The sequence below is a fragment of the Lagopus leucura genome, unplaced genomic scaffold (assembly GCF_019238085.1).
Source record: "Lagopus leucura isolate 7727_CA_CO unplaced genomic scaffold, USGS_WTPT01 Super-Scaffold_73, whole genome shotgun sequence".
Classification (NCBI taxonomy): domain Eukaryota; kingdom Metazoa; phylum Chordata; class Aves; order Galliformes; family Phasianidae; genus Lagopus; species Lagopus leucura.
The window spans coordinates 35,746,176-35,770,217 of NW_024962252.1; the positions used below are offsets into that span (position 1 = coordinate 35,746,176).

The 24,042-nt window shown below is 44.2% G+C and overlaps 1 protein-coding gene across 1 annotated transcript; it reads left to right on the plus strand.

Moving 5' to 3' along the window:
- The first annotated feature begins 602 nt into the window (after positions 1–602).
- PRDM1 (PR/SET domain 1) lies at positions 603–23,145 on the plus strand. Its single transcript, XM_042886116.1, has 7 exons — positions 603–694; positions 949–1,197; positions 7,807–7,926; positions 10,995–11,247; positions 18,812–19,920; positions 20,225–20,353; positions 20,772–23,145. The coding sequence occupies exons 2-7, from the start codon at positions 1,015–1,017 to the stop codon at positions 21,345–21,347; spliced, it is 2,370 nt and encodes a 789-aa protein (XP_042742050.1). The 5' UTR covers positions 603–694; positions 949–1,014; the 3' UTR covers positions 21,348–23,145.
- Positions 23,146–24,042: the final 897 nt, after the last annotated feature.

The window sequence follows — 24,042 nt, forward strand, 5'->3', positions numbered from 1 at the left end:
GCCGGGTGAGCGCCGTTCCGAGCGCCCGGCGTGAGCGCGGAGCTGGGTTCTTTATTTACCTCGGGGAAGGAGCGTCCTGCTACCTGCTTGATGCCGTGTTTGTTAACACAGCTTTTGTCCCACATAGAAAGAGTGGCTTTGGAGGAATTTCTTACGCAGGGATCCTAGCCAGTGCTTTGAGAGAGTAATTCTTGAGTTGCCATCCAAATCACAAAGGATACGAGGACTTTTTTTTTATTTTTTTTATTTTTTTCCAGTTTCCCCCCTGCTTTTCTTTGCTTTTTTGGCCCCCGGGAATGCGTGGCAGCGCTTTGTGCGGGGCGGTGGGGATGCTGGCAGGATGTCGGCTCGCTCGGCCGCCAGTGCCAAAGGATAAGAGGACGGCGGGAGGGGGGTGGGGGGGCAGGTTGTTTTGAAAGTTGTTTGTGTGTTGAGAGCCGGTGGGAAAGTTCAGGCTTCCCCATTTGGAAAAGGCAAGGCTGGGTTCCGCTCTTCCAACATGCGCTTTCCATTTTTAGCTTCATTCAGACGCAGACAGCAGCTCCTTTCCTCTTCCTCTCCTTGTTTGTGTGACACTTTCTGAGGCAGCCTTTCCACAGGCAACCGAGTGGTCGTGCGGCCGTGACCCCGCGCTTTCTTGGGCATGGAATATTTTTTTTTTTCTCGGAGGCATTAAGGAAGGGCTCTGAGAAAGGTACAGCGGTTGTCAGCCTGGGGATTTTTTCCTCTTTGTTTTGGTTGCCTCCTCGCTATGACCGAGGCATTTCAAGGCGCTGCTTCAGCCAGCGCAGCTTCGTTTACATTGCTTTTTGGCTATTACTCAACTGTACCAGCTATCCTGCATATGCTTTTAAAGTGTCACAGACTGCTGCATTAGTCACGCTGTCTCAACGGAAACCACAACACTGAAGGACAATGAGGATTAAAGGCTGTTTTCTTATTTTCCAGGCTGCTACACAGTGTAGCTCGGACGCTGTGAGTTTCAAGAATCTGGTGAAAGGGAGAGAGTGGACAATGAAAATGGACATGGAGGATGCTGACATGACCCTGTGGACGGAGGCCGATTTCGAAGAGAAGTGCACATACATCGTCAATGACCACCCATGGGACCCCAGTGCCGATGGAGGCACCCTCACTCAGGCAGAGGCTTCCTTGCCAAGGAACTTGACTTTCAAATACGCATCAAACTGCAAAGAGGTAAGCGGCGGTGCCCGGGGAAGGTTGGAGTCAGACGAGCCAAACCACGGGGCTTTGGAAAGTGTGCGCTCGCCTTGCCTTCCATTCTTTACTCATGCACGCTACGCCACCACCGAGTGCTGCCCACTGGCTTTTAAGATGGGACTCTCATGATACTTTTAAGAAACAGTGGACGGGGCATCTGTCGTGTGGTATTTGCACTGGGAATCGCGTCCAGCCTGTCTCTGAACCCGGCTCTGAGCCAATTCACAAACAGTTAAATTTTCACACAATTTGAACAGCATCTGAATAAGCATATTTAAACTGCGGGGTGGTTCCCTGTGCCAATTTCTTGACTGCTGTTTGCCAGGACCATTCATTGCTTCTGGCACAGAGATTAAAGTGCCTCAGTTGTCCAATAAATAGCTTTAAAAAAAGTAGAGGGAAAAAAAAAAAAACACAAAACAACACAAATTCCTGGAAATGTATTTAATTATTTCTTTTTGTTTTCCCTTTGGTTATGAAATTGCTTTATTCTTTTCGTGAGCTCGCCATGGTCCCGACTTCCTAAATTCTTCAATTTGGCGTATTGATTGAGGAGGTGACTCAGTAAGCTGGACAGCAGGATAGCCATAGCTCAGATTGACTTGTGTTTATCTGGGACAGCATCTTTACTGGTAGCTGGCTGTGCGAGTCTGTCCTATCCGTGTCCCTGGAGTGGGTACATTCTTTGTTGTTGTTTCAGAAGGGCTGGAAAGAAATGAGCCCGGATGAGCAATTTGGTTTTGTGTTTACTCCTTCCTATAGAGTAGCTATTATAGCTAGGTGTGATGTTCAGCAGGGTAATAACCCAAGGGACAACCCTTCATTTCTCCTTGTGCTGAGACTGGTGGTGTGGCAGCTATTACCTGTGCTTCTGCTTTGGCTAAACACACTGACCACAGAGCTGAGGAGAAATACACTCATCTGTGTCTATCAAATGTTTCCTTCTAAAGCAGGTACTTGTTTAGTCCTGCGTGCACAAATAGGGCTGGACCCCCAGCTGGAGGGTATTGGCACCGTGGAATCGAGTTTGGCAGTGCCTTGTACAATGCCTGGTAGGTTTGCTAAGAGGTTAAAGCTAAATTCCCATGTAAGATTGCTCTTCTCTTCCCATCTGCCCTACCCTGCCCCGCAGAACTTGGCAGAGTAAGGACGCGCTCCCAAAAAAAAAGCTCAAAACCTTGTTTTGCCTCACTGTATCATGAGATGCATCTGACTTTGGGGAGAGAGAACGCCGTAGCTTCACTGTGTGATGCAGAGAGCTTTCTGGGCTGAAGGATGGGCTTGTGGCACAGGGCCCAGGCAGCCAGCTGGGGACTAACTGCCCAGCTCAGGCTTCGATCTGCAGCCACGGTAGTGGTTGTCCAAGCAGCTTTCAGAATTCCCAGCACTGTGTTGGGAATTATCAGCATGCAGTTTTCTTGTGCTATAGCTGAGCTCAGTGAATTGAGGTGGGAGGATTGCTATGATTGCTGTACAGGAGGTGGGGGGACGGAGAAGTTGCTGAAGGGTTCCAAGTCCTTCCTTGTCAAGTATGACCCGCACAGCTCCTTGCTAGTGGGAGTCTGAATATAGGACATCCTCCTTTTGTTCTCCAGAGCTCCCCATGCTCATTTATTTGCGCTGAGTAGCACCTTCTGGCAAGAGCAATAGGAACTCAGGAGCCCTGTCTATTTCTAACATAGCTCTGTAAGAAAGAGACTTGCTTGTTTTCTGTGAAAGGTCTGATGCTGCAACTGTGTGGACAGGTCACTTGTTTGCTGCTTGTCTGCGGGGTGAGATAGCTGCGTGTGGCACAGCCTGTTTGTCCTCTCACGGCTCCTGACGTGAAGCATTATTTTTTTGTATCTACCTTATAAGTCTTGATTTTGTTTGGTGGGGTCAGAATTGGATCTGTGTTTCTCTTAGCATTGGCATCTGCGGGGTCACAGGGGGAGCCTGGCTCTGGTTTTGACCTCATGGAAAACCACCAGAGTTCTGACAGCGCGATAGGGTGGGATTTTTCACTTGCAAAAGTCTGAGGTAAGGCATCGGGGGATGCTTGCGTGCATGTTTGCCAGCGGATCTCAGATGTGAGCTGTCTTCGTTGTTAACTTTCAGAACTGTGGCTTCGTCTGGTTGAGAGTTTTAAATGCTGAGTCAATTTATTGACAAAAACATGTCTAATACACCGCTTGTGAAATGCTAAATACTGTCATGATTAGATCATGTGGTTGACATGATTAGCATTGTATCTCCATTTGGAGAAGGAAAAGTACTGCGTGCCTGCCTAGGAGGGAGGAAGTACAAGCGCTGCTGTTTGGGGAGGGCTGCTTTTTGTGTTTCTTTTCCTCGCACGCTTTGTGAAGTGAGTAGTGCCTCTCTAAGAGCTTATTGAATTTGCGAGAGTCCATGACACATCATACTCTTGTTTATTCTTGGATCTCGATTGGGGATTTTTCTGAAGGACGCATTTTTCGTTATGAGTTCACAGTATGTGTCAGCATTTTAAAAAATGAATTACTACTGCTCGTAACATTCTGGGCTGCTAGATTTACGTGAAGTCATTTATTTATTCCTATGCATGAATTATTTATCTTTGTTCCAGTTTTAGCACTTGTCAAAAATGGACAAAACACAGTGCCAAAATCACACTCAAGAAGGCCATATGTGAATAATCTTTTTCATTTCAAAACATTTTTTTTTCAGTAATTTTTCCCTTTGGCTTCACTTATAGCCCAAACAGCCCTTCTTGACATCACATGGCAGTTATTCGGCTGCCTTGAATTCTGTCAGTGCCCCATCCTGGCACCCCATCCCGTGCTCTTGACAGCGAGAACAGATCTCAGTGAGCCAATAACTTGTTGCGTGTCTCTGATAAGGAAGCTCTTCAGCAGTGGACGCTGTTTTGAGGCAGTGATTTGGAGCTGTTACCAATGTACCTCACACACTTGCTGTCAGGCTTTTATTTCTTTCATATATGATCAGTGAGGAAGCAGTCTGAAAACATCTCTTCTGGCAGCACTTTTAGAAAGTGTTAACTAAATGAAGAGTTAATTTTAAGTGGGTTTATGCAACTGTAGACCTAGGAGTTAAGAAAAATCACCATTATTCTAGAGCACGTGATGGCTTGTGCTGATTTGCATCTGGAAAATACTGCTATTTCACAGTGCACTGGAGCCAGTAAGATTTGTAATTTTTTTAACGTTTTGTTGTGTTTTTGTTATTCCTTTAAAGCTATTGGTCCCGTTGTAAAACATCCTCCTCTGTAGGAATCCGTCGGAGTTGTCATTTATTCAATGCTCTCACTACAAACAAAGCTGTAGGAGTGCTGGTCTTTTAAAGCCCTTGCTAACAGTGAATCCACGCTCAGCGCTGCTCTCTTCTGTGTGGGAGCTGAGGGCTTGTCGTGCTGCACACTGGCCCGCTGTTGCTGACAGATGTGCTGAGGCAGCGGTGAGGCCAGTGCTGCCCATAAAGCATCCAGTGGATGGGCTCCCCTCAGGCCAGCTGAAGAATGAAAGCCCTGCCGTGCCCAGCACCCAGCCAGTGGGATGATGGCAGCTCAGCCCTCACATCACATTAGGACCCTGGTCAGTTCCAGGGCCGTGGCCACTCTGGGCTGGGTGCTCCCTGCCATGCAGCTCCCAGCTCCCCGCAGCCCCATGGTGCAGCCGTTGTTCCTTAAGGCCAGCAGGGCCCTCATGTGCGTTCCGTCCTGCTGGGACCATGGTGAAGGAGGAGAAGCTCCTCCCAGCTTCGGCCAGCACATTAAGATCATAGAATCATAGAACCATATCGGGTTTGGTTTAGTCCTCACAGTACAAATGATGTTTTACAGAAAGGAAGGACGTGTCTGTGGCACAGTTGGGAGAGTGCTAATAGTTGTTAAGAGGCTATAGCCTAAAGAGAGAGGGGATAAGTGTCAGTAAAGAAGATAACATTCTGCAAATAGCGTTTTTGCTCACTTACTAGGTTAGTTTGGCATGCTTGCAGGGGCTGTGTAAGGGTAGAAGGCTTATAACGGTGCAAGCAGAACTCAGGCCACACTCCTCTCTGCTTCCCTGCCATGAGACTGCTTTGAAAGGTCTCACAAAACGGAGAAATGTGCTGAAGGACACCTGGTGGACACAAGTCTGAAATGCCTCTCTGCAATGGCTTGTTGGCAGCCTGCAGCCAGCTTCCCCTCGGTCTGGTCACGCAATTCCATTGCTGTTTAGCTGCAGCCCTGAGCAGCTCTGCACTCTGCAGGCTCCTGTTAAGCTAATCCCAAAGCCACACCCTTTTGGCTGTGCAAGGGTCTGATGGCAGCCTGGAGCCTGGTGCTGGCTTGGCACGATGGTCCCCGCTCCCAGAAGGCAGCCCTGCTCCAGCACCAACACCAGCACTGACTCCTGAGAACACTGGTACCAGAAAGCCACTCTTGGTTCAAGATCGGCTGGGCAGCTTTAGTCTGATTCAGCAGAGCAAGCACACACGTCTAGAACTTCTGCCAAAATCACCTTCTGATAGTAGGGAGTGAGAAGCTGTCCTCGTGTTCTGGGGAGGAAGCAAGCACTCTATGGAAGTGGATATCAAAAAGCATCTGCTGTGTCAGAGGTGCCAGTGCACAGCGAGTGTTTCAAGTTGACTGGTTCAAGGAGTGATTTCTAGAGATTCTGAGAATTTCATTAAAGTCGTTTTAATTAAGGGCAAGATATTTTAAAACCGTGAAAAAAAAAAAAAAAACCTGCTACCTTGCAGTCAAACTGGTAGAATATGCAGTATCTTGGTAGTGAACTTCTCTTGAGAGGGCAGATGGATGTAAATGAAGATATATGGGGAAGATGTGAAGAACATCTGCCTTTTTCAGCTCTCTATGAGAAAAAATACAAGCAAGACTAAAATAAAACTGAGCCACTGAGCTTGTTTCAGCTTGTGGTAGGTGTAGGAAAATTTCTGGAAGTCCCTTTTTTGTCTCTTCAGTCCAGATGCACAGATCAATGGAGCATTTAACTACCTCTGCTGTTGACATTTAATTTGTTTTGTGGTGTTCTGAAACATGTTAAAATACAGACAAGCATGAACAACAACCACGCCACATACACCCAGCAATCTGTTTCCGGGTGGATTATCTCCTTGATGCTTGGGCTGTTATTTGTTCCCTTTATTTTGACATCTCGCATGAAATTATGCCAGGCATTAGTTGGTTACTGGGATTTTTAATCTTAACCAATACACAGACAAGTACTTCTCTGTCTCTCCCTTTCTCACACTGAAGGTGATGCAATAGAAGAAAATGTACCATGAGAAAATCACAAGGTTTAGCTAATTTGTGAAGTGCTGTCTGTAGTTCAAGGTTTTTACCATCTTCTGCTGTGAAGGACTGGTAAAAAGAAAATGAAATGCTCTCTGAAGTGAGCTAACTACAGGGCTTGGTGATTGCTAATCTGCTTTGGTAAGAATGTTTATTCCTTGCTGGGTACAGACAGCAGTAATCCCCATACTCAGTGTTTATCAACAAACTCTGCTATTGCTGTCTTGTTGAAATCCTGATGAGCAAAAAGACAGTTATTAAGTGGCAAGATGCATGAAGGAAACACGATTAATATGTTTTGCCATGAAGGTTTCATTATAATACCAGGTTGATGGGCTTTTTAACATCCTTTCTCTCCACTGTCTTAGCAGCAGGATCAATCTTGCATAGTCTTGGGTTTCTGGTTTACAGAGTTGCTGTTTTTAAATGTTCTTTGGATGTATTAAATTTAGGAAGATTGGTAAGAAACAGAGAGGAACAAAACCAATAACTCAGCAGTGTTTTGCAAAGGGTTACTCCAAGGCACGTTTTTCTGAATAATGATGAATTGCTTCCTGATTTGTGGTCAGTGACTTTTTTTGGTGTAATTACTGTCAAGAAGGAAGCTGAGCAAGTAGAGTACATTTCTTAGACCTAGCAGTGGAGCATTTTCATCAAAACCTTTACGCCTTTTTGACCAAACCCACTTGTCAGATGTTACCGGAACTGCTGCCTCCTTTTTATAAAAGAGGGTGATCTGTGAGTACACGTCACACTGCCATTTTCGTGTTCTGCTTTGTATGCCACTACTGATGAGAGAATTGTAGGTCTTGTTTTTCTCCTTTTAGCTATGAGGAGGGGTGTGGAGTAAGAGGAGTAGGGGTAAAGTTTCACTTTGACCTGGAGAGGCAGTCATTCCAATTCTTAACTGTAACTGGCTGTGTAGCAGCAAAGTGATTGATAGTTCTTGAATATTTTTATTTGCTGGAACTAGGCTTTAGAGGTTGCCTTTTAATAGGAAAAGTAACTTACGAAGTTGACAATCTCTATATATTTTGCTTACTGTTTCTTCCTGTATTTCTACAAAACACATTTTTCAGGCAGTGTTCATCCTTGGCTTCGGTAAGACTTGTCTCGGTAAGACTTTAGTGTCTAACAAAGCTGGTCGTCTCATATCCGGTACAGTTGCTAAGTACTTCTGTTTTGCTGACCTGCCACTAAAAATTTTCATTTATTAGTTGTTTAACTTTGTAAGTTTGTGGGGCAGGGGAGAGGAAGAAAGAATTACCAATTTTTGCTGGCAATGGACTGATCCTGTGCTGCTCTTCTTGTAGGTCACTGGAGTTATAAGCAAAGAGTACATCCCAAAAGGAACACGCTTTGGACCCCTGGTAGGAGAGATCTATACCAGCGATACGGTTCCCAAGAATGCGAACAGAAAATACTTTTGGCGGGTAAGCAGGAAAAAACAGCACCATGTTGTTGCAGTAAGCAGATCACTAAATGAGTACAGCTGAAAAGCTGGGTCACTTCCTGCTTCAGACCTGTGCGAATGCAGGGGGCAACTTTTGTGTGCCACTGCCAGAGAGGAGTAGGGTGAATGTGGTGAGTTAAGCTGAGTAAGAGCCTGCCTGTCTTGAATGTAGGGGCTGTGTAGGTGGAGTGAGCAAGGAAGATATCCAGCCCTTCCTGGCTCTGTCCTCTGAAGCAGATCGGTACTTGATGGGATAAAGAAATAATTCTGCTGCTTGCTGTAGGGGCAGTAGAAATTCATTCTTGTTTATGCAAATGTCATGTATACCTGATTTTTGCAGCTATGAGGAAGTTGTGAAAGTACTGTATCATCTTTTTCTCTGGAATCATGGTATCTTTTAGGGTATTTTTTCCTGGTGTTGAATAGAGCTGCTGTAGCACAGAGGTGGTGATCTTCAGCATGTAAAATTCAACCTGTAGGCTTTTCTAGTGTGCTTCAGAAAAAGAAGCCATGAATCCTAGTGAAAATTCATTAAGGGCAAATTCATTAGAGGCGATGCCTAATTTCTGTTCAGTGTTATAAGTTGGAAGGGAGCATCAGCCAACTCGTTTTGGCATGAAACTCCATGCTGAGGAATATACCTCCAGTTTACCAGTTAACATAATCCTCAGTTTCCTTACAGACCCATTATTAATTTTTAGGGAACATTCTCTAATCCCCATTTTTTCCACGGATTTGTTTTGCCGCCTTTAGCCAATTAGGCTGCGTCTAAATCAGTGGATTTGGGAGCACATCCAAGCCTCTGTGCCCAGGTGCCTCCCTGCCACATAGCAACATCGCAACCTCACATCCAGGTGAAACTCAGGGCAAGCACAGTTCTTCCTAGCTAATTGCATCATTTTGGTTTTCTCTAATCATCCTCATGCAATGTAATGCAGCATTGCACAGGCCGTTTATTTGCATGAGTGTTTGTACAAAGCATGCAGCTGCTTTCACATTCATTGCGCTACAGCACTTTTCTTTTAGCTGAAGTTTTTGGAGCTTGTGTCTGACATAGGAAGAGATCAGTGTGCTGGCCCTAGCCCTGCCAGTGGTTTGTAATACAGAGGACTCTGGGATCAGAGCTGCTCACCATCTTGCTTTATTCATACACAGCAGCGGGGAAGATGACATCATTTTCATGATGTGATTTTAAGCGAGGGGATCCTTGGAAATAATATCCTAGGAGCCATATAAGCATCATTAAATTCTCTGCTGTAATCTCTTGATTCGTTCAAGATATATTGCTGCACTGAAGATGAATTCTTTCCTATGGGACTGAAGCAGGCATGCATATGCAAAGGAAATTGTGGGAGATAACTTCCCACATGTTGCTGAAGGCACGCCTGGCTCGCTGATGGGAGCGGGAACATCTGCAGTGCGCGGGGGGATGCTCGAGGGGAGCGGGGCCGACGTCATTTCTGGGAACCGCGCTGTGACTCAGCACATCTGCTCTCTTCTTACCCAGAAGAAGTGGGAGCCCAGCGGGGCAACTAAGCCAGGGTGGCGGGGGCACAGGCCCTGTGCCATCCCGTGCTGGCCTTGGGGAGCAGTCAGTCAGGGCGGGCGCTGTGCGCTGCGGCCCCGCGCTGTTCCTGGAAGTTTGCGAGCTGGGGCGAGCGGAGAAAATTGACGGCTCCTCTTGAGACAGCAGAAATTCACCCATCTCCCTTCCATTTTCTCATAACAAACACACCGCAAAATCTCTCGCAGGCCGCTTTGATGAGGCCACATGTATTTCCCCCTTCTCAGTTTACAGGAAGTTACTCGTAAAGAAAGTGATTCTGGTGTTTATGGCCCGTGTTAAAGGGCCAGGCTGCCTCGCCCCTCATCGCCGGCGGCTGTCAGGGCAACGAGGAGAGGTCCAGGCGGGCGGCAGGCCTGGCATGCCCATCGGGTGGTGTGGGCGCTAAGGCGAGAGCAGGCCGCCCAGCATTCTCCTTCTTGCAGCAAGCTGTGTCTCCCCTTCTGGAGGCATTTCCTGCCCAAGGAAGCTTGTCACCGGGGCAGGCTGCTCCCTTTCATGTGCCCAGTCATTTAATTTGCAAGCTGGGGAACTCCGTTTCATCCAGTGTGGAGCCAGTTCTCCCTGAGAGCAAGGGATGTGTCCGGAACAGACGTATCTCCTGGAGGCTTTTTTCCTTTTTTTCTTTTTTTCTTAGTACTTCTCCTGTTCTTCCCACTTTAAGAAACAAGTAGCTTCTCCCAGTGCCTGGGACTTTTTCTCCCCCAAGCTACAGAGCAGTGTATAGCTCCACATATTCATTCCCGTCCATGGACAAGTCAGAGCGTGTCCCTTGATAGGAAAAGTGACTTCTCATGGACTGGCCCCTTTCCAGGTCTTCGCTGAGTTATGGCAGGTGAAGTTCATCTCTGCCTCGCCCAGCCTTCTTACAAAAGGGCTACAGTCCAACTGTGAGCAAGTGTTGCTTTAGGACTCTGGGGGGGGGGGGGGGGGGGGGGGATGTTTGCATAGTTTAAACCTTGGGGCGGGGGTGGTAGGAAACTGCAAGTACAGAGGCCATAGAAAAAGGTGAGAAAGACTCTGACGTAGCACAGCCAGTCAGTCTTATACACAGGTGACTCAAAGCATTAATGCAAGCATGCACCCAGACCTGCAATCATTAGTATCACCCAGTTGTTGATCATAGCACTAGGAAAAGGACTCAGGCAGGGAGAGTACTTTGCGTTTCAGATTTTGTGTCTGATTTGCTCATGCTAGCAGAGCTACACAAGCTGAGCAGAGATGGAAAAGGTAACTGTGTACTTGCCTTTGAATAAGCATTTCTTTTCTTAAAACAGGGAATATCATAATTGGAATGGGAAGAAACCCAACTTGAACTCTTACTTCAGTAATATCTGCTATATTTGCTCAGTTTTTTCTTGAAAGCTTCCTTTTTTTTTTTTTTTAAACTCATCATTTTTCCACTGTGGACTCTGTGCATGCATTTTGAGTATCATGCATATATATATATACATATACTCACAGGCACTTCCTCTCTGTTCCAGATCTATTCGAGTGGTGAGCTTCACCACTTCATTGACGGATTTAATGAGGACAAGAGCAACTGGATGCGTTATGTAAACCCTGGCTACTCAGTTCAGGAGCAGAACTTGGCAGCCTGTCAGAATGGAATGAACATCTACTTCTACACTATCAAGCCCATCCCTGCCAACCAAGAGCTGCTTGTGTGGTATTGCCGAGACTTTGCAGAGAGGCTGCACTATCCCTCCTCCAGAGAGCTGACAATGATGAACCTCAGTAAGTGCATTACAGTATAAACAAAGAATGCTAGTAATGTCTCTTCTGCCTATGTGATCTAATAATAAGTTCTATAATTACACAGCTGCATCATCGGTTGTGTCACAGTAGGTAGCTTGGAGTGGAAAAGGGGAATTAAAAAAAAAAAAAAAAAGCACAGCAGAATGAGTTCCCTGTGCCTATACAAATGTAAACAGATTACTAAAAATCTCAACAGTTACTGTTCTTTATAGAACAGCAGCTGAGTATTATCTGAAATTCTGGACAAGGCAACATGAAGATATCCTCTCCCTTAGAACCATAGCATGTGAACATGTTGGTTCACACATAGACTTTCAAGTCCAGATCTCATAGTGTATTGAACAAAAATCTGCTTTGATAGCATATACTAAAAGCTGTCCAGTCATTTTCTGAAAGTGCTGCCCTTACTGTACAAGGAAGTGGCTGTGTGCCATGACTTTGTCTAGACATCTGACAAAATGTTGACTATATAATGTTCTTCAGGACTGGCATCTAAAGTTACTTATCTTCTGGGAGCAAACCTCATGTGTTCTTCTCATCTGGTTTCTCTGCTTGGTATATTCTGTCCTCATTTCTTGGCTGCACAGTGCAGCTTTCATTTTCTGTTCAAAAATAATAGCACGGGGGAAGAGGTATTTCCAGGAGTTTATCTTTGGGTTCCGCTGTGGTTTCTTACCATTTCCAGCCTCAGTGCTCTACTCAGAGCATTAATCACTGCGTGGCATCTCACCCAGAGTCCCTTGAAGAGGAGGAGCAATTCCTGCTGACTTCTTATTCAATTCTTAGGCGTCCTTGCCTCTTGTTAGCTGCTCTGAGACTGAGCAGAGCATTCTTTTGTCCTTCTGCCAGCACCAACGCTGAAACTTGAAGCAAAACTGAAATCAGTTTGTTTTTTTGTTTTTTTTTTTGTTTTTTTTTTTTTTATTTAATACAAAGGGCTGTTTACTGTTATTTGGCAACAAACAGTGCGTTATAAAATATCAGTGTTACTTTTGGGGGTCATTAGAGCTAAAATACATCCCTGCATCATGAAAATGACATCAGATTGAAATTAATCAAAAGTACATCTGTTGTCCATGAATGTCTCCCTTTCACCAGATTTTTGGTCTTTGTCTTTCACTACTAAACACAACACACTATAGAAGAAAATTTGCTTTCTTTTAAGGAAGAGGAAGAGAAGGGAGTGGGGGAAATGTCTTGTGCTGCTATATTCCCGGTTCAAGAAATATCTCACTGATTCTGTCATCTTTGCACGCATGTCATTTTGCCAGTAGCTGTGCAAGTTTATTTCCTGACGTGCTGAACTGTTGGATTTCCAGTGGGGCCTGCAGATGGGACGAGTCAACAGTATTGAGAGTTCCCATGGATGGGGAGCTTGCAAAGATCTAGCCAGAGCTGGCTGGTCACTAACTGGGTGGATACAAAAATACAGCCATAGTTTCCTACATCTTCTGTCACCTTAGGTAACCTTACAGAAATAGTAAGGAATGTATTATTTGCTAAGTGTCAACAAATTACCCAGATACTCTTACTCATGTCAAAATGAGGTTTGTTTGAACAGATAGAATGTCCCATTGTAATAAAAGTAGGTTTAATACCTAAAAGTGACTGGATCTTGAGCAACAGTTGTGTTGCTCAGTCTTGACATTAGCAAGGGTTGCCTTTCTTTTTAAGCATCTTCCACTGACAGTAACAGCTCTCTCAGTTTTATTTTTTTTCCTTTGTCTTTATGATGAACATGCTCAAGCCTGAGGCCTACCATTACACCAGAAACCCTTCACATACTGTAAAGAATTGAGGACCCTTAGCATTTTGGTGCCCTTTCTTAAGAAAAACACAAAAAAAGTCCAGAGGTCTCTCAAAGATGCTTATTCACTGCAAGGCCTCTAGCAGCCGTGCGGGTGGGGATGTTTTTCTAACATTAATACTGGAACCAGATGAGTTTAAAGCAAATGTCAGCACCGTGCAGCTTTCTTCTTCCCCTTCCTCCCAGACTACTTCTTGTAGTTAAATTTAAAATTAGCAAGCACCCCCGCTGCCTCTCTGGCTTCTCTTTGTAGCGTGAGCTTGGCCCAGGCCTCCTCACAGTGTGTTAATCTGACTGAAATTGCAGACGGCTTGTGCCCAAGTTGTTCACATGACTCTCTGGCTGCAGATGGAGCTTTGCCCCATCAAAACACTTTAACACAGTTGTGGAGGCTGAGATCAGTGCTTGAGGGACCTTTCCACTGGCCACTCCCTCAGGAAAGCTCTTTCCAGCTAATTTGGTGTTTCAAGTGGCATGACTTTTCTCAGAGGAGCGGCCAAGCATCGCCTCTCTCCCACCTCCTGGCTTCTGGTTTTGGCATCCTCTGAGGAAAAGGAAGGCAAAGCTGAGGTGCAGATCCCATCAGGGATCCTCTCTGCTGGAACACACACTAGTGAAGCATAGGACAGTGGCACTTGTAGACCATAGTGCCCCCATTCCATCCCTCTGGCATGTTTTGGTTGTGCAGAAGGCTTTGGTGGAGATGAGGGTGGCCTGGGATACGCACTGATGGATAATATCCAGTGTCACCTCAGTTTTACCAGCTTAAACTATAGGCAGATGCTTTAGATGCCGCAGGGGCTTTGGGATCACAGCCCTAACCTTCAGCACCTGAGATCCTCTCTAAGTACCAGAATGGGATGGACCTCCAGGGAAAAAATGTATCAGAGAATTTCTCTGGCATTATTTCCTGTAATTAGTGGCCTCAAAAATGAGAGAACTACCACTTTGGTGCATAAACATATTTACACATCCACGTATAACATCTACTTGCCTCTGTAGCAGCAAATTTCCAAATTAAAGGTAACTTCTCCAGCATTAGTTCATTTGCACCGTAGAAGGAAAGCATCTAGATCCAAGACAGCAATTAGGCATGCTCTTAGTTACGGGTTTAACCGTGTCCTGTGTGTTTTCTTGAACTGGGGCCTTTGACCCAGTCTTTCAGACACTGAAGCACACACCTACCTTCTCGGCCATGATTAGCTCTGATTGAAGCTACACAACCTTGAGTAGATGCTGGGGTGCCTGCAAGGGTTGCACAATTGTGGTAGAAACAAGACTCCATTTCATCCTGGGGGAAGAAACTGAGTCTCATTTCAACACATTCCCTTTTCCTTTTTGCCTATTTTGAGGCTGCTAGTGTTATTTTTCATCAAGATTTGAGACATCAGACATTGTCATGTTGTGCAGTAAATTGTTTTAAGTGTGATGGCAAGTTTATTTTTTCCTCCAGAGCAAAATGCTCAATTTTGATAACTTCTAGGTGTGCTTCTTAGCCTTATTGCATTGGAATCGACCATGATATTCTAGGTGTTTGGATTAGCAAACAAACTGAGGAAATTTGTTTAGGGATCCCACATAACCTAGCATTTCATTCCTACTTACTATAACAGCTTTATTTTGAAAAGAAGGGTGGAGAGGGCAATAGTGTTTTTTTATTTCTAAAAACAAAATACATTTGCATTGACTCAGGTCATGACTATTTGATAATAATGTTCACGTATTGCAATCATGTGGTGCAACTTCCTGCTATTCATGCCATGTTTGTCTCATCGGTCAAGCACAGGCAGGTGACATATTATTTTGGTCAAGTTTCAGAAAGGAGTTTGAGTTCAGGAAAGACAGTTTGCATATTTGGGAAACACTTGACAATTTTTTGTATTTTGTGAACAGTTTCTGTGAGGTTTTACTGAATCTATTGTATTCTGTGATAATTATAATGCTTGGTTTTAAAATGCAGAGTATTCTGCTTTCGTTACAGTGACCTTCCTAAATTTGTCGTTAGCTAACGCATGCTCTTTGCTTTTCCTTTTGTTTATGGTCAGTTTCACTTTCTGGTTTTAAAGCTTTTCTGTTTGGGTCAAAAGGAAACATCTGCATTTGTTTAAAATGTGCCTACTGGAATCTTCAAACGGGCTGAGGAAAATGGTTTTCAAATTGTATACAAAGTTCTCTCTGCAAAACCAGAATTTGGGGCTGAAGTTGACTTAATACTGAGGATTATTTGAAGGCATATCTGAAGTCTTTGAGCAAAAAACGTTTTCAAAGGCAAGTCACACTGCCTTGGACACATTTAGAAAACGGGTGATCGAATTATAGACTTCTAAATGTTGGTCTCCACTCTCATTTTGAGTGGAAGCACTCTTTGTTTTGCCTACTTCACAACTTCGAGGTTCTCTTTCTACTAGCAAAAGCGTGCTTAATTTAGATCAAAAATGTGAATCGGCGTAATTAAGCTTCACCACTCAAAGTGTTCAGTACCATTTCACTCCTGAAATTACTATTGCAATTACTGTCTACCTACAACCGTTTTTCAAGTTTTTAGAAAAAACAGATCATTGTTTTTATGAAGCTTTTCTCAGGCTTATAGCTAGGAGCTCAAGTAATGAGCAAAACTGACAGCAGGGCAGCCGTCTCTAACTGGAACACCCACATTGGTGTGACTTCAGGCAGCCCCTCTGCTCACCTTTCATTAATACTTAGAAGTAACAGGATTTCTGTCGCCTTTGCTCTCACACGCACTCACAAATCTCAGATCTGAGCAAATAATCTATTGACCTCAGTGAGAACTGGATCAGGCTCTGAAGGAGGCATGTCTGTTGTTTTTTTTCCCCCTCAGATCTGTAAGTTGCAAATGCAACTGCATTGTGCTTCTTTTGTCATTAACTTCTTTTCTGTGTGCCTGCCTGACCGCAGAAACAATACAGATCTTGGAAGATTGTGTGCCTTTATCTATTATATATGTGTGTGCTGGGAGGAGTGGGGTGGAGAGAGAGGCATAGTAAAGGAGAGACATGGTGATTAGTAACAATTTAAATCTAAAATCACAAGATAAAATAAATCTATTTGTAAAAAACAAATATCTCTAACTTTGAAGCATGACTCCTTTAAGAGCAGTAAGAAAGGTTATAAACCTCTCAATCAGTTTCAGCCCTGGCTGGTTTAAATCCACGTTCAGCATAAAACATCAGAACCTCTCTTTGGCTTCTGACATTACCTTCTCTTGTTTTACACGGTGCTGACACACTTGTTTGTATTTTGATCTCTGGTGTTCCAAATCTTCCTCGGGCTCAGGTAGTAGGGGAAGAAGTCAGGAGGGGATTTATGGAGCAAAGATGACCTCCAAGCTAAAGAGAGCTGTCACAGTCAAGAGTTGGAAAATCATCTTTAAATGTTGCTATTTCTGTTGCACGTGAAAATTAATAGGAGGGAAGGCTATCTTGGGAACTTCGAAGGGAAAGAAAGAGCCACTATTTGTCTGTCAAGTGGGGCCCTTGGGTAGCTGTGCAGTAAAGTTCTCCGCGTGAGCTTCCTCTCTGTGACTCGCCTCACGGGCTCTCTCCAGCACATCAGGCACGTACCTCCCCACCCTCAGCTTTACCCTTGTGACAGTGAGAGAGAGCCCTTCCTCCAGCTGAGGCGTCTGGGTTTCTCTATCACTTTTCCAGTAGCACTGGCACTTCTTCCTCTTCCCCTCCCCCAGGACTTGTTTTGTTCTTTAAAAAAGAAAAGTGTCAGTTTGAACTTCCTGCTTGACAGACCCCACGGAGAAACCGATAGGGGCCTGATAAGGTGATATTTATTTATTCTGCTGTGAGGCTTCACAAGTCCCTCCCTCTCCCAGCCCACCCCCCGCCCAGCTTTCAATACTTCCGATCCCGTTGCTGATAGCGTCACTGGGAATGTTTGCTCCGAGAGGCTGGCGTGGTGACAGGCAGCTGATAACGAGATGGAGATAACGTTATCCACTGTGCCAGTGTGGGGTTCTTAAACCTAGCAGACCTGCATGTCCTACCCCAAAAAATGGTACAGACAGAATGACAGAAGGAAAGTGGATGATTTCTAATGTCAGACAACACGACCTGTTGTCAGTATATTTTTGAAACAGCTCTGAATTAAACATTAACATTGAGTAAAGTAGTTGGGAAGCCATCTGCACATGTGCTTGCTGTACAGCATGTCCTGTATTTGATCATAAATACTTTAATTGACCACGTCTATGTTCGATTGCATTCCGTTGCAACTTGAACATAGACGATCCGCCTGCATATCTCAAATTAGATATGTTTGCTGCCAGCAAAAAAGATGCTACTGTAAAAGCGGGTTGCTGTGAGCAGGAACATGTTTTGAAAGCAGCTGTTTTCTTGGATACGTTTAATAAATGGCTGTTTCTTTGCCTTATAGGGTAATGTTGCCAAATGATAGATTCCGTGAGGGTAGTGAATAGTGAAGCAAAGAATCTGCGTTGAAAGCGGTGTGGTCATTGCCTGTTTCCATCTTCCTCACTGGGTTTAGCTGGTCCGTCAGAAATTAGAAACAACTGTTTCTCAGCCTAGTTAGCAAAGGAAGAGCTGTCAGTCACAAAAGCAGAAATTTGGCAGAAGGGCCAAAAAAAAGATCGTTTCGAGTCACGTACCTTCGGCACTGACTTGCGTCTCCTGATGGAAAGCCTTGCGCGTAGCTAACCACTAACATCAAACTTTCTTGTAGTTTTTCCCCTATAATAAAACATCTTACAAGTCATCATTTTGTGATTATATAACTATTGGAAGATTAGATACAAGTAGAATTCTTTTTCTATCCTCCAGTGGTCTGTTTGTATTACATTATGTCCAGATAAGAAGGTAGAATTTTTGAATGCAGACAAACAATCTGTGTATGTGTTGAACTGAGCCAAATGGATGTTAGCTTCTATTTCCTTCTAAATGCACATTTCTTTTTTCTTTCTTTCTTTCTTTTTTTTTTTTTATTTTAAGTACATTTCAACTTAAGCTGGAGCCAACCAGTCTTGCTTTCTTTTGCTTTGCTTCAGCATTTTTTTTATAAAGTACAGCTGTAAGCAGAGGAGTTTTGCATAGACTGAATGCCACAGAGATCTGCAGTAAATAGTCTGCTTTGTTGTAGATGTTCCTAAGCAGTATATTTAATGAGTAATGATCTGTTTACTGATGGAGAATACCTTCTCTTTGAAGAAGGCTTTCATCCTAGCCAGCCATGGGCTTTTTGGTACTGTAAGTAATTGAACTGGCTGGTGAAGTGACTGCTGCGGTTTGGCAAAAGCCGATTTGTCATGCCTTGTTATTTTAGCGAGGAACATTTCTGGGAGCTTGTGTTCTGTAAAGTCCTTCTGGTAAACCTGTACTGTGAGCAAAAGCTTGTTACCACATTTGCTAGAAGTACAGCTTGAAGAGATACCAGCAGATGGTCGAATTTAAGGGGAAAGTACAGAGAAATCAGTTTGCAAAATGGAGACTATCACTCTGCAAATGAATCATTGTCCAGATCTGTACAAACTAGTAGTTGTCCCTTAAATTAACAATGTGTTTTTTTGTTAATGCCTTCATACCAGCAGGCATTTTTTTGCACAAAAGTTAATTTTTTGGTGAATTAAATGAATTTTTATCTCTGGCAGTGGCGCATCGTTCCCACTAAGCTTGTAGGAGTTAGATTGTGTTTTGAGAAGAGATAATGAAGGTGGCTTATCTAAGTAATAATTACCTTGTCTTTGTATTTCAGCACAAACCCACGTTAATCCAAAGCAGCACAGTGCTGATAAAGATGAGCTCTATCAGAAGAGCGTCCCAAAGAAGGAGCACAGTGTGAAGGAAATCCTGAAAATGGAATCCAGTCCTCCAAAAGGAAAAGACTTCTTCCAGACCAACATTTCACCGGTTACTCCAGAAAAGGACTTGGATGATTTGCGTAAGAACTATAGCCCAGAGAGGTGTTTCTTCCCTCGAGTTGTCTACCCGATCCGACCTCACATTCCAGAAGACTATCTGAAAGCTTCCTTAGCATATGGGATGGACAGACCCAGCTACATTACTCACTCACCCATCCAGTCATCTACTACACCAAGTCCTTCCGGGAGGAGCAGTCCAGACCAAAGTTTAAAAAGTTCAAGCCCTCACAGCAGCCCAGGGGTCACAGTTTCACCTCTGGCACCAACTTCCCAAGAGCACAGAGAGTCATACCCCTACCTGAACGGGTCCTATGGCTCAGAAGGATTGGGTTCTTATCCTGGATACGCCCCCCCTAGCCACCTCCCATCTGCCTTTCTACCATCCTATAACCCCCACTATCCCAAATTTCTGTTACCTCCATTCAATATGAGCTGTAATAACCTGAGCGCTTTGAACAATATCAACGGCATCAACAATTTCAATCTCTTCCCACGGATGTATCCCCTCTATGGCAACCTGCTCAGTGGAGGTAGCCTTTCCCACCACATGTTGAACCCCACCACACTCCCCAGCTCATTGCCCAGCGAAGGAGGCCGTCGATTGCTGCAGCCCGATCATCCAAGGGACTTCCTCATACCAGCACCTAACAGTGCCTTCTCTATCACGGGCGCTGCTGCCAGCATGAAGGACAAGCCATGCAGCCCCACCAGCGGGTCACCCACAGCTGGTACAGCAGCCAGTTCAGAACACATAATGCAACCTAAACCTACCTCAGTGGTGTTGGCTGCCACCGGTGGTGAAGAAGCCATGAATCTCATTAAAAGCAAGAGGAATGTGACTGGTTACAAAACCCTCCCGTACCCACTGAAGAAGCAGAACGGGAAGATCAAGTACGAATGCAACGTTTGCTCCAAGACCTTTGGCCAGCTCTCGAATCTGAAGGTAGGTGGTGGAGACTTAAGACTAAGGTTCTGATTTCTCCCTGTAGTCTTCTAGGAAAATCAGGGACAAGGCTCTTGTGCTTGGCAGGCTATTGATCAGTCTGGGCTTAATCCCAGTCTGGGCTGATCCCCCACCAAGAAAGCATGGCTGCAGAGACAATTCCTTAACATTGACGCCACCTAATTAACTAGGTAGCAGTGCATTTTGGCAGTGAGAGGCTTCTGCTAACTTTAGGAAACATCTGAAAGTACTTTTATTGCATTACTGGAAACTGCCAATTGTTAATTGCTTTGTTTCTCCCTAGGTGCACCTCCGAGTACACAGCGGAGAGAGACCATTTAAATGCCAGACTTGCAATAAAGGCTTCACACAGCTGGCTCACCTCCAGAAGCACTATCTGGTACACACAGGAGAGAAGCCCCACGAGTGTCAGGTATGTAACACACACAGAGACAGCTCCCCTTGGAGTCTGACGGGACAGCAGGGCCCGTGCCCTCCTTGCACTTTGTGCACAACCCGTGTGGCGAGCTGCATGACAAACTGGCAACTGCTCAGGATTCACATCCATGTCACAGCTGTTTCCAGCCCTGGTATGCCAGTGTCTGTGAAACAGCATGGTTGCCTTCAGCCTGCTAGGGCAGCATCTGCCTGATACAGTTTTGCCGTCACCACACTCAAAATGCTATTCAGCAATATTTAAAATAGAAAAGCTGGGGATTTTTTTCCCCCGCTGAGAAAGTGTGAAGATATAAAAAGCCGCTGCTTCATCCTGCCATCTCCTCCTAGGTGTCTGATTTAAAGCATGAAATCCCCTCCCACTCACTCGGTGTTTCTCTGCCACCCCCCCTCAGGTTTGTCACAAGCGGTTCAGCAGCACCAGCAATCTCAAAACCCACCTGCGGCTCCACTCTGGAGAGAAGCCTTACCAGTGCAAGCTGTGCCCAGCCAAATTCACCCAGTTTGTGCACCTGAAGCTGCACAAACGTCTCCACACCCGGGAGCGTCCCCACAAATGCATCCACTGCCACAAGAGCTACATTCACCTCTGCAGCCTCCAGGTCCACCTGAAGGGCAACTGCCCTGTCGCCCCCGCCTCCGGCCTCTCGATGGAGGACCTGAACCGAATCAACGAGGAGATCGAGAAGTTCGACATCAGTGACAATGCCGACAAGTTGGAAGAGGTGGAGGACAATATTGACCTAACGTCCATCGTGGAGAAGGATATACTGACCGTGCTCAGAAGGGAAATGGAAGGAGCTAATCTCAAAGTATCTTTACAGAGGAACCTGGGAAACGGACTTATCTCCTCAGGATGCAACCTTTATGAGTCTTCAGATATGTCAATTATGAAGTTGCCTCACGGTCACCCACTACCTCTGTTACCTGTAAAGGTCAAGCAAGAAACAGTTGAACCAATGGACCCTTAAGACTTTTTGGCAAAGTGATTTTTTTATTTATGACTTGGCAAGTCAGGGTGCCTGTAGCAGTTGCTTGTACATAGTTTCAATGCTGCAAAGCAATCTTGGCTTACAGTAGTTTCCCTACGCTCTCCAGCTGAAAGAAGGAACTCCAAAGTTACTGTTTTCTCAGGGCATAAAAAGAGGCAAAGGACTGCGTGTTGCCTCGCCAGTTACTAAAAGACAATCATCTATCCATAATTATTTTTTCAATGATAGTACTTCATAATTTATTATGCAATTTATCATTCTAAAAGCAATAATTAGAAAAATGTTTACAATGACTGGAAAATTCATTGTAATTTTTACTTTAAGTGTTTTTATTTTTTGTTTTATGGCCATTCTCCATAGACTTTTTTTCTGCACATCTGTTTTAAGAACCTAAGATTGGGGTTTCAGTAACCATGTTTTATGTACCAATGTCTTTTAAACAAATGTGTTTTTTTTTTTTTTCTATTGCCAAAGTTGGACATTGACATACAGAATCCTAGATCAGTCAGTCTGAAAAAAATGCTGGGTACTTTTATGTGCAAATCACCCCATTGGGATTCAAAAAGGAGAAAAAAAATAAAAAGAAAAGGTAGCAGCAAGCAGAGAAGAAACTGCTGCCCCGGCCTCTCTGAGGGCAGGAGAGGTTCTTCTACCTGCAGCTCTACCCAGAACAGATGTGACACAGCAAACACCTGCATGGACAATACCGTAGGTTTTTAGAGAACAGCTATAGCCCCACACCTTGTCACGTAACTTTATGACCAAAGGAACACATCAGCTTAAAGTGACTCTTCCAAAATAAAATATCACTTACATGCTTTTGTTTCCAATAATGGTTTAAAAGCAAACACACCAATATTCCAATCTTCTTAATATTCTGCCTCGAGGGAGATTTTCGGCAGGATTCTTTTTTTTTTTTCTCTCTCTCTCTTTTCTTTTTCTTTTTCTTTTTGGTTTGTTTTTGGCCAGAGCCTTCCAGGGATACAAAAAATGGTCAGATTCCCTGAGAAATAAGGGGTTTGGTTTTACATGTGTTTTTTCTCTCCCGCTTTGCCTGGGTGTAGAAGTGGGGAACAAAGTCCTTTTCTGGCACATACATTTTTTTTTTTTTTTCCTTCCTGTACAACTCAGATTTTTCTCAGTATTTGTGTTTGTACATTTTGTGGTTAATTTAATTAAAGAAGAAAAGGGCATTGCAAAGTTGTTGAACAACAATTACCTCAGTGCTTGTGTCCAGTGGTGCAGACAATGCTGTTTTATCTAAATGCTTTGCTACTTTAGAGAAGAAACCAAAATGTGCACAGGGAAAGATAGAATGCACGTCCTTTATCTTTTTGTTTTGCTAAGCCCAAAGATGATATGGTGACATTTGAGGTGTAGCAAAGAGTACATGTATATTTATAGATATATTTATACCACTATACTATATATGTATATGTATATATATTTATACCAGTTAAGTTGTGAGCCAAACCATGTAATAAAACCTATTTTTCATCTAAGTGTGAAAATCAGATGTTATCCAGTTTTGCATATTACCAATGACCTCAAAACCAAAAGGTTGTACAAAGGCATTTATCGCTTGCAAGTACACGTGCAGGGCTGTGCTGTCCTTGCAGGGCCCGAACTTGCAAACACCTGATGTGAAAAACATCACTCACATGGGGAGTCTGGGCAAAGTCAGGGGGAGGAACCGTGTCTGCAGGATTGGGGTCCTCGGTGCCCTGCTCTCCTGGCAGTGTGTACTGGGGGGAAAGAGGCGGGTGGGCAGCGAACAAGCAACCAGAAAACTTAACCAAAAGAACCTGAAAAGAAGCCAAATACTACGCACGCATGGTGTGAGCGCAGAGCACAGAGGAGTAGGCTGAAAGTCAGTGGGGGTGAGCTCTAGCAAGCACCCTAGTCTCCTTGTACCCTGCCATTAACGGGTTGCATCATCAACTCGCATCAATCTTGGTAGCATTAGCAGTCTTCCCTTCCAGGTGTATCTTTTTGTTTGTTTGTTTCTGTTATAAATTGTAAGGTCTCCCACTTCATCAATCCAGTATTTGGTGATTTTTTTTCCCCCGTGGAATCTTATTTTAATGCCTTTGGTTCAACAATCCCGACATACACACAGCTTTTGAAGGACTACAGTTCATTACATTTCCACTCCTGCAACTTGTGAGGCTGACATCTTTTAAATGTAGCAATAGTTCATAAATATAGTACTTACTTGTAGGATAAACCAAAGTATCATTACTCTGTCACTGGACACACACTTTTCCTATGTTTGCCTGTAGTGCTTTCTTGTATTTGATACAAATTTTACAAGAATTTATATGCATCAGCTTTAAGAATTGTTACTTCTCTTTACTGTTTCCCCCTTCCCTTAGAAGTTTTACATGTGAATGTAGCAACAATCAACAGTGTTTTGGGGTTTTTTTTTTGTCTCTCTTAAGAAAGACTCTGACCAAAGTTAACAGGCTTTTTACTTTGCTAGAACAACAAACTATCATATGTTTACGTATTGGTTTACATCATTATTTATGTGCAAATTGTCAAATGTAAATTAAATATAAGTGTTCATTGCTTTACTGATGCTTCACTTGTCTTCAATGTCTCTGCACTGAGTGCGTGCACAGCCGCGTCGCAGGGTGCCTTCCCCTCCCGGCCGCAAGCACACTGTGCGCTG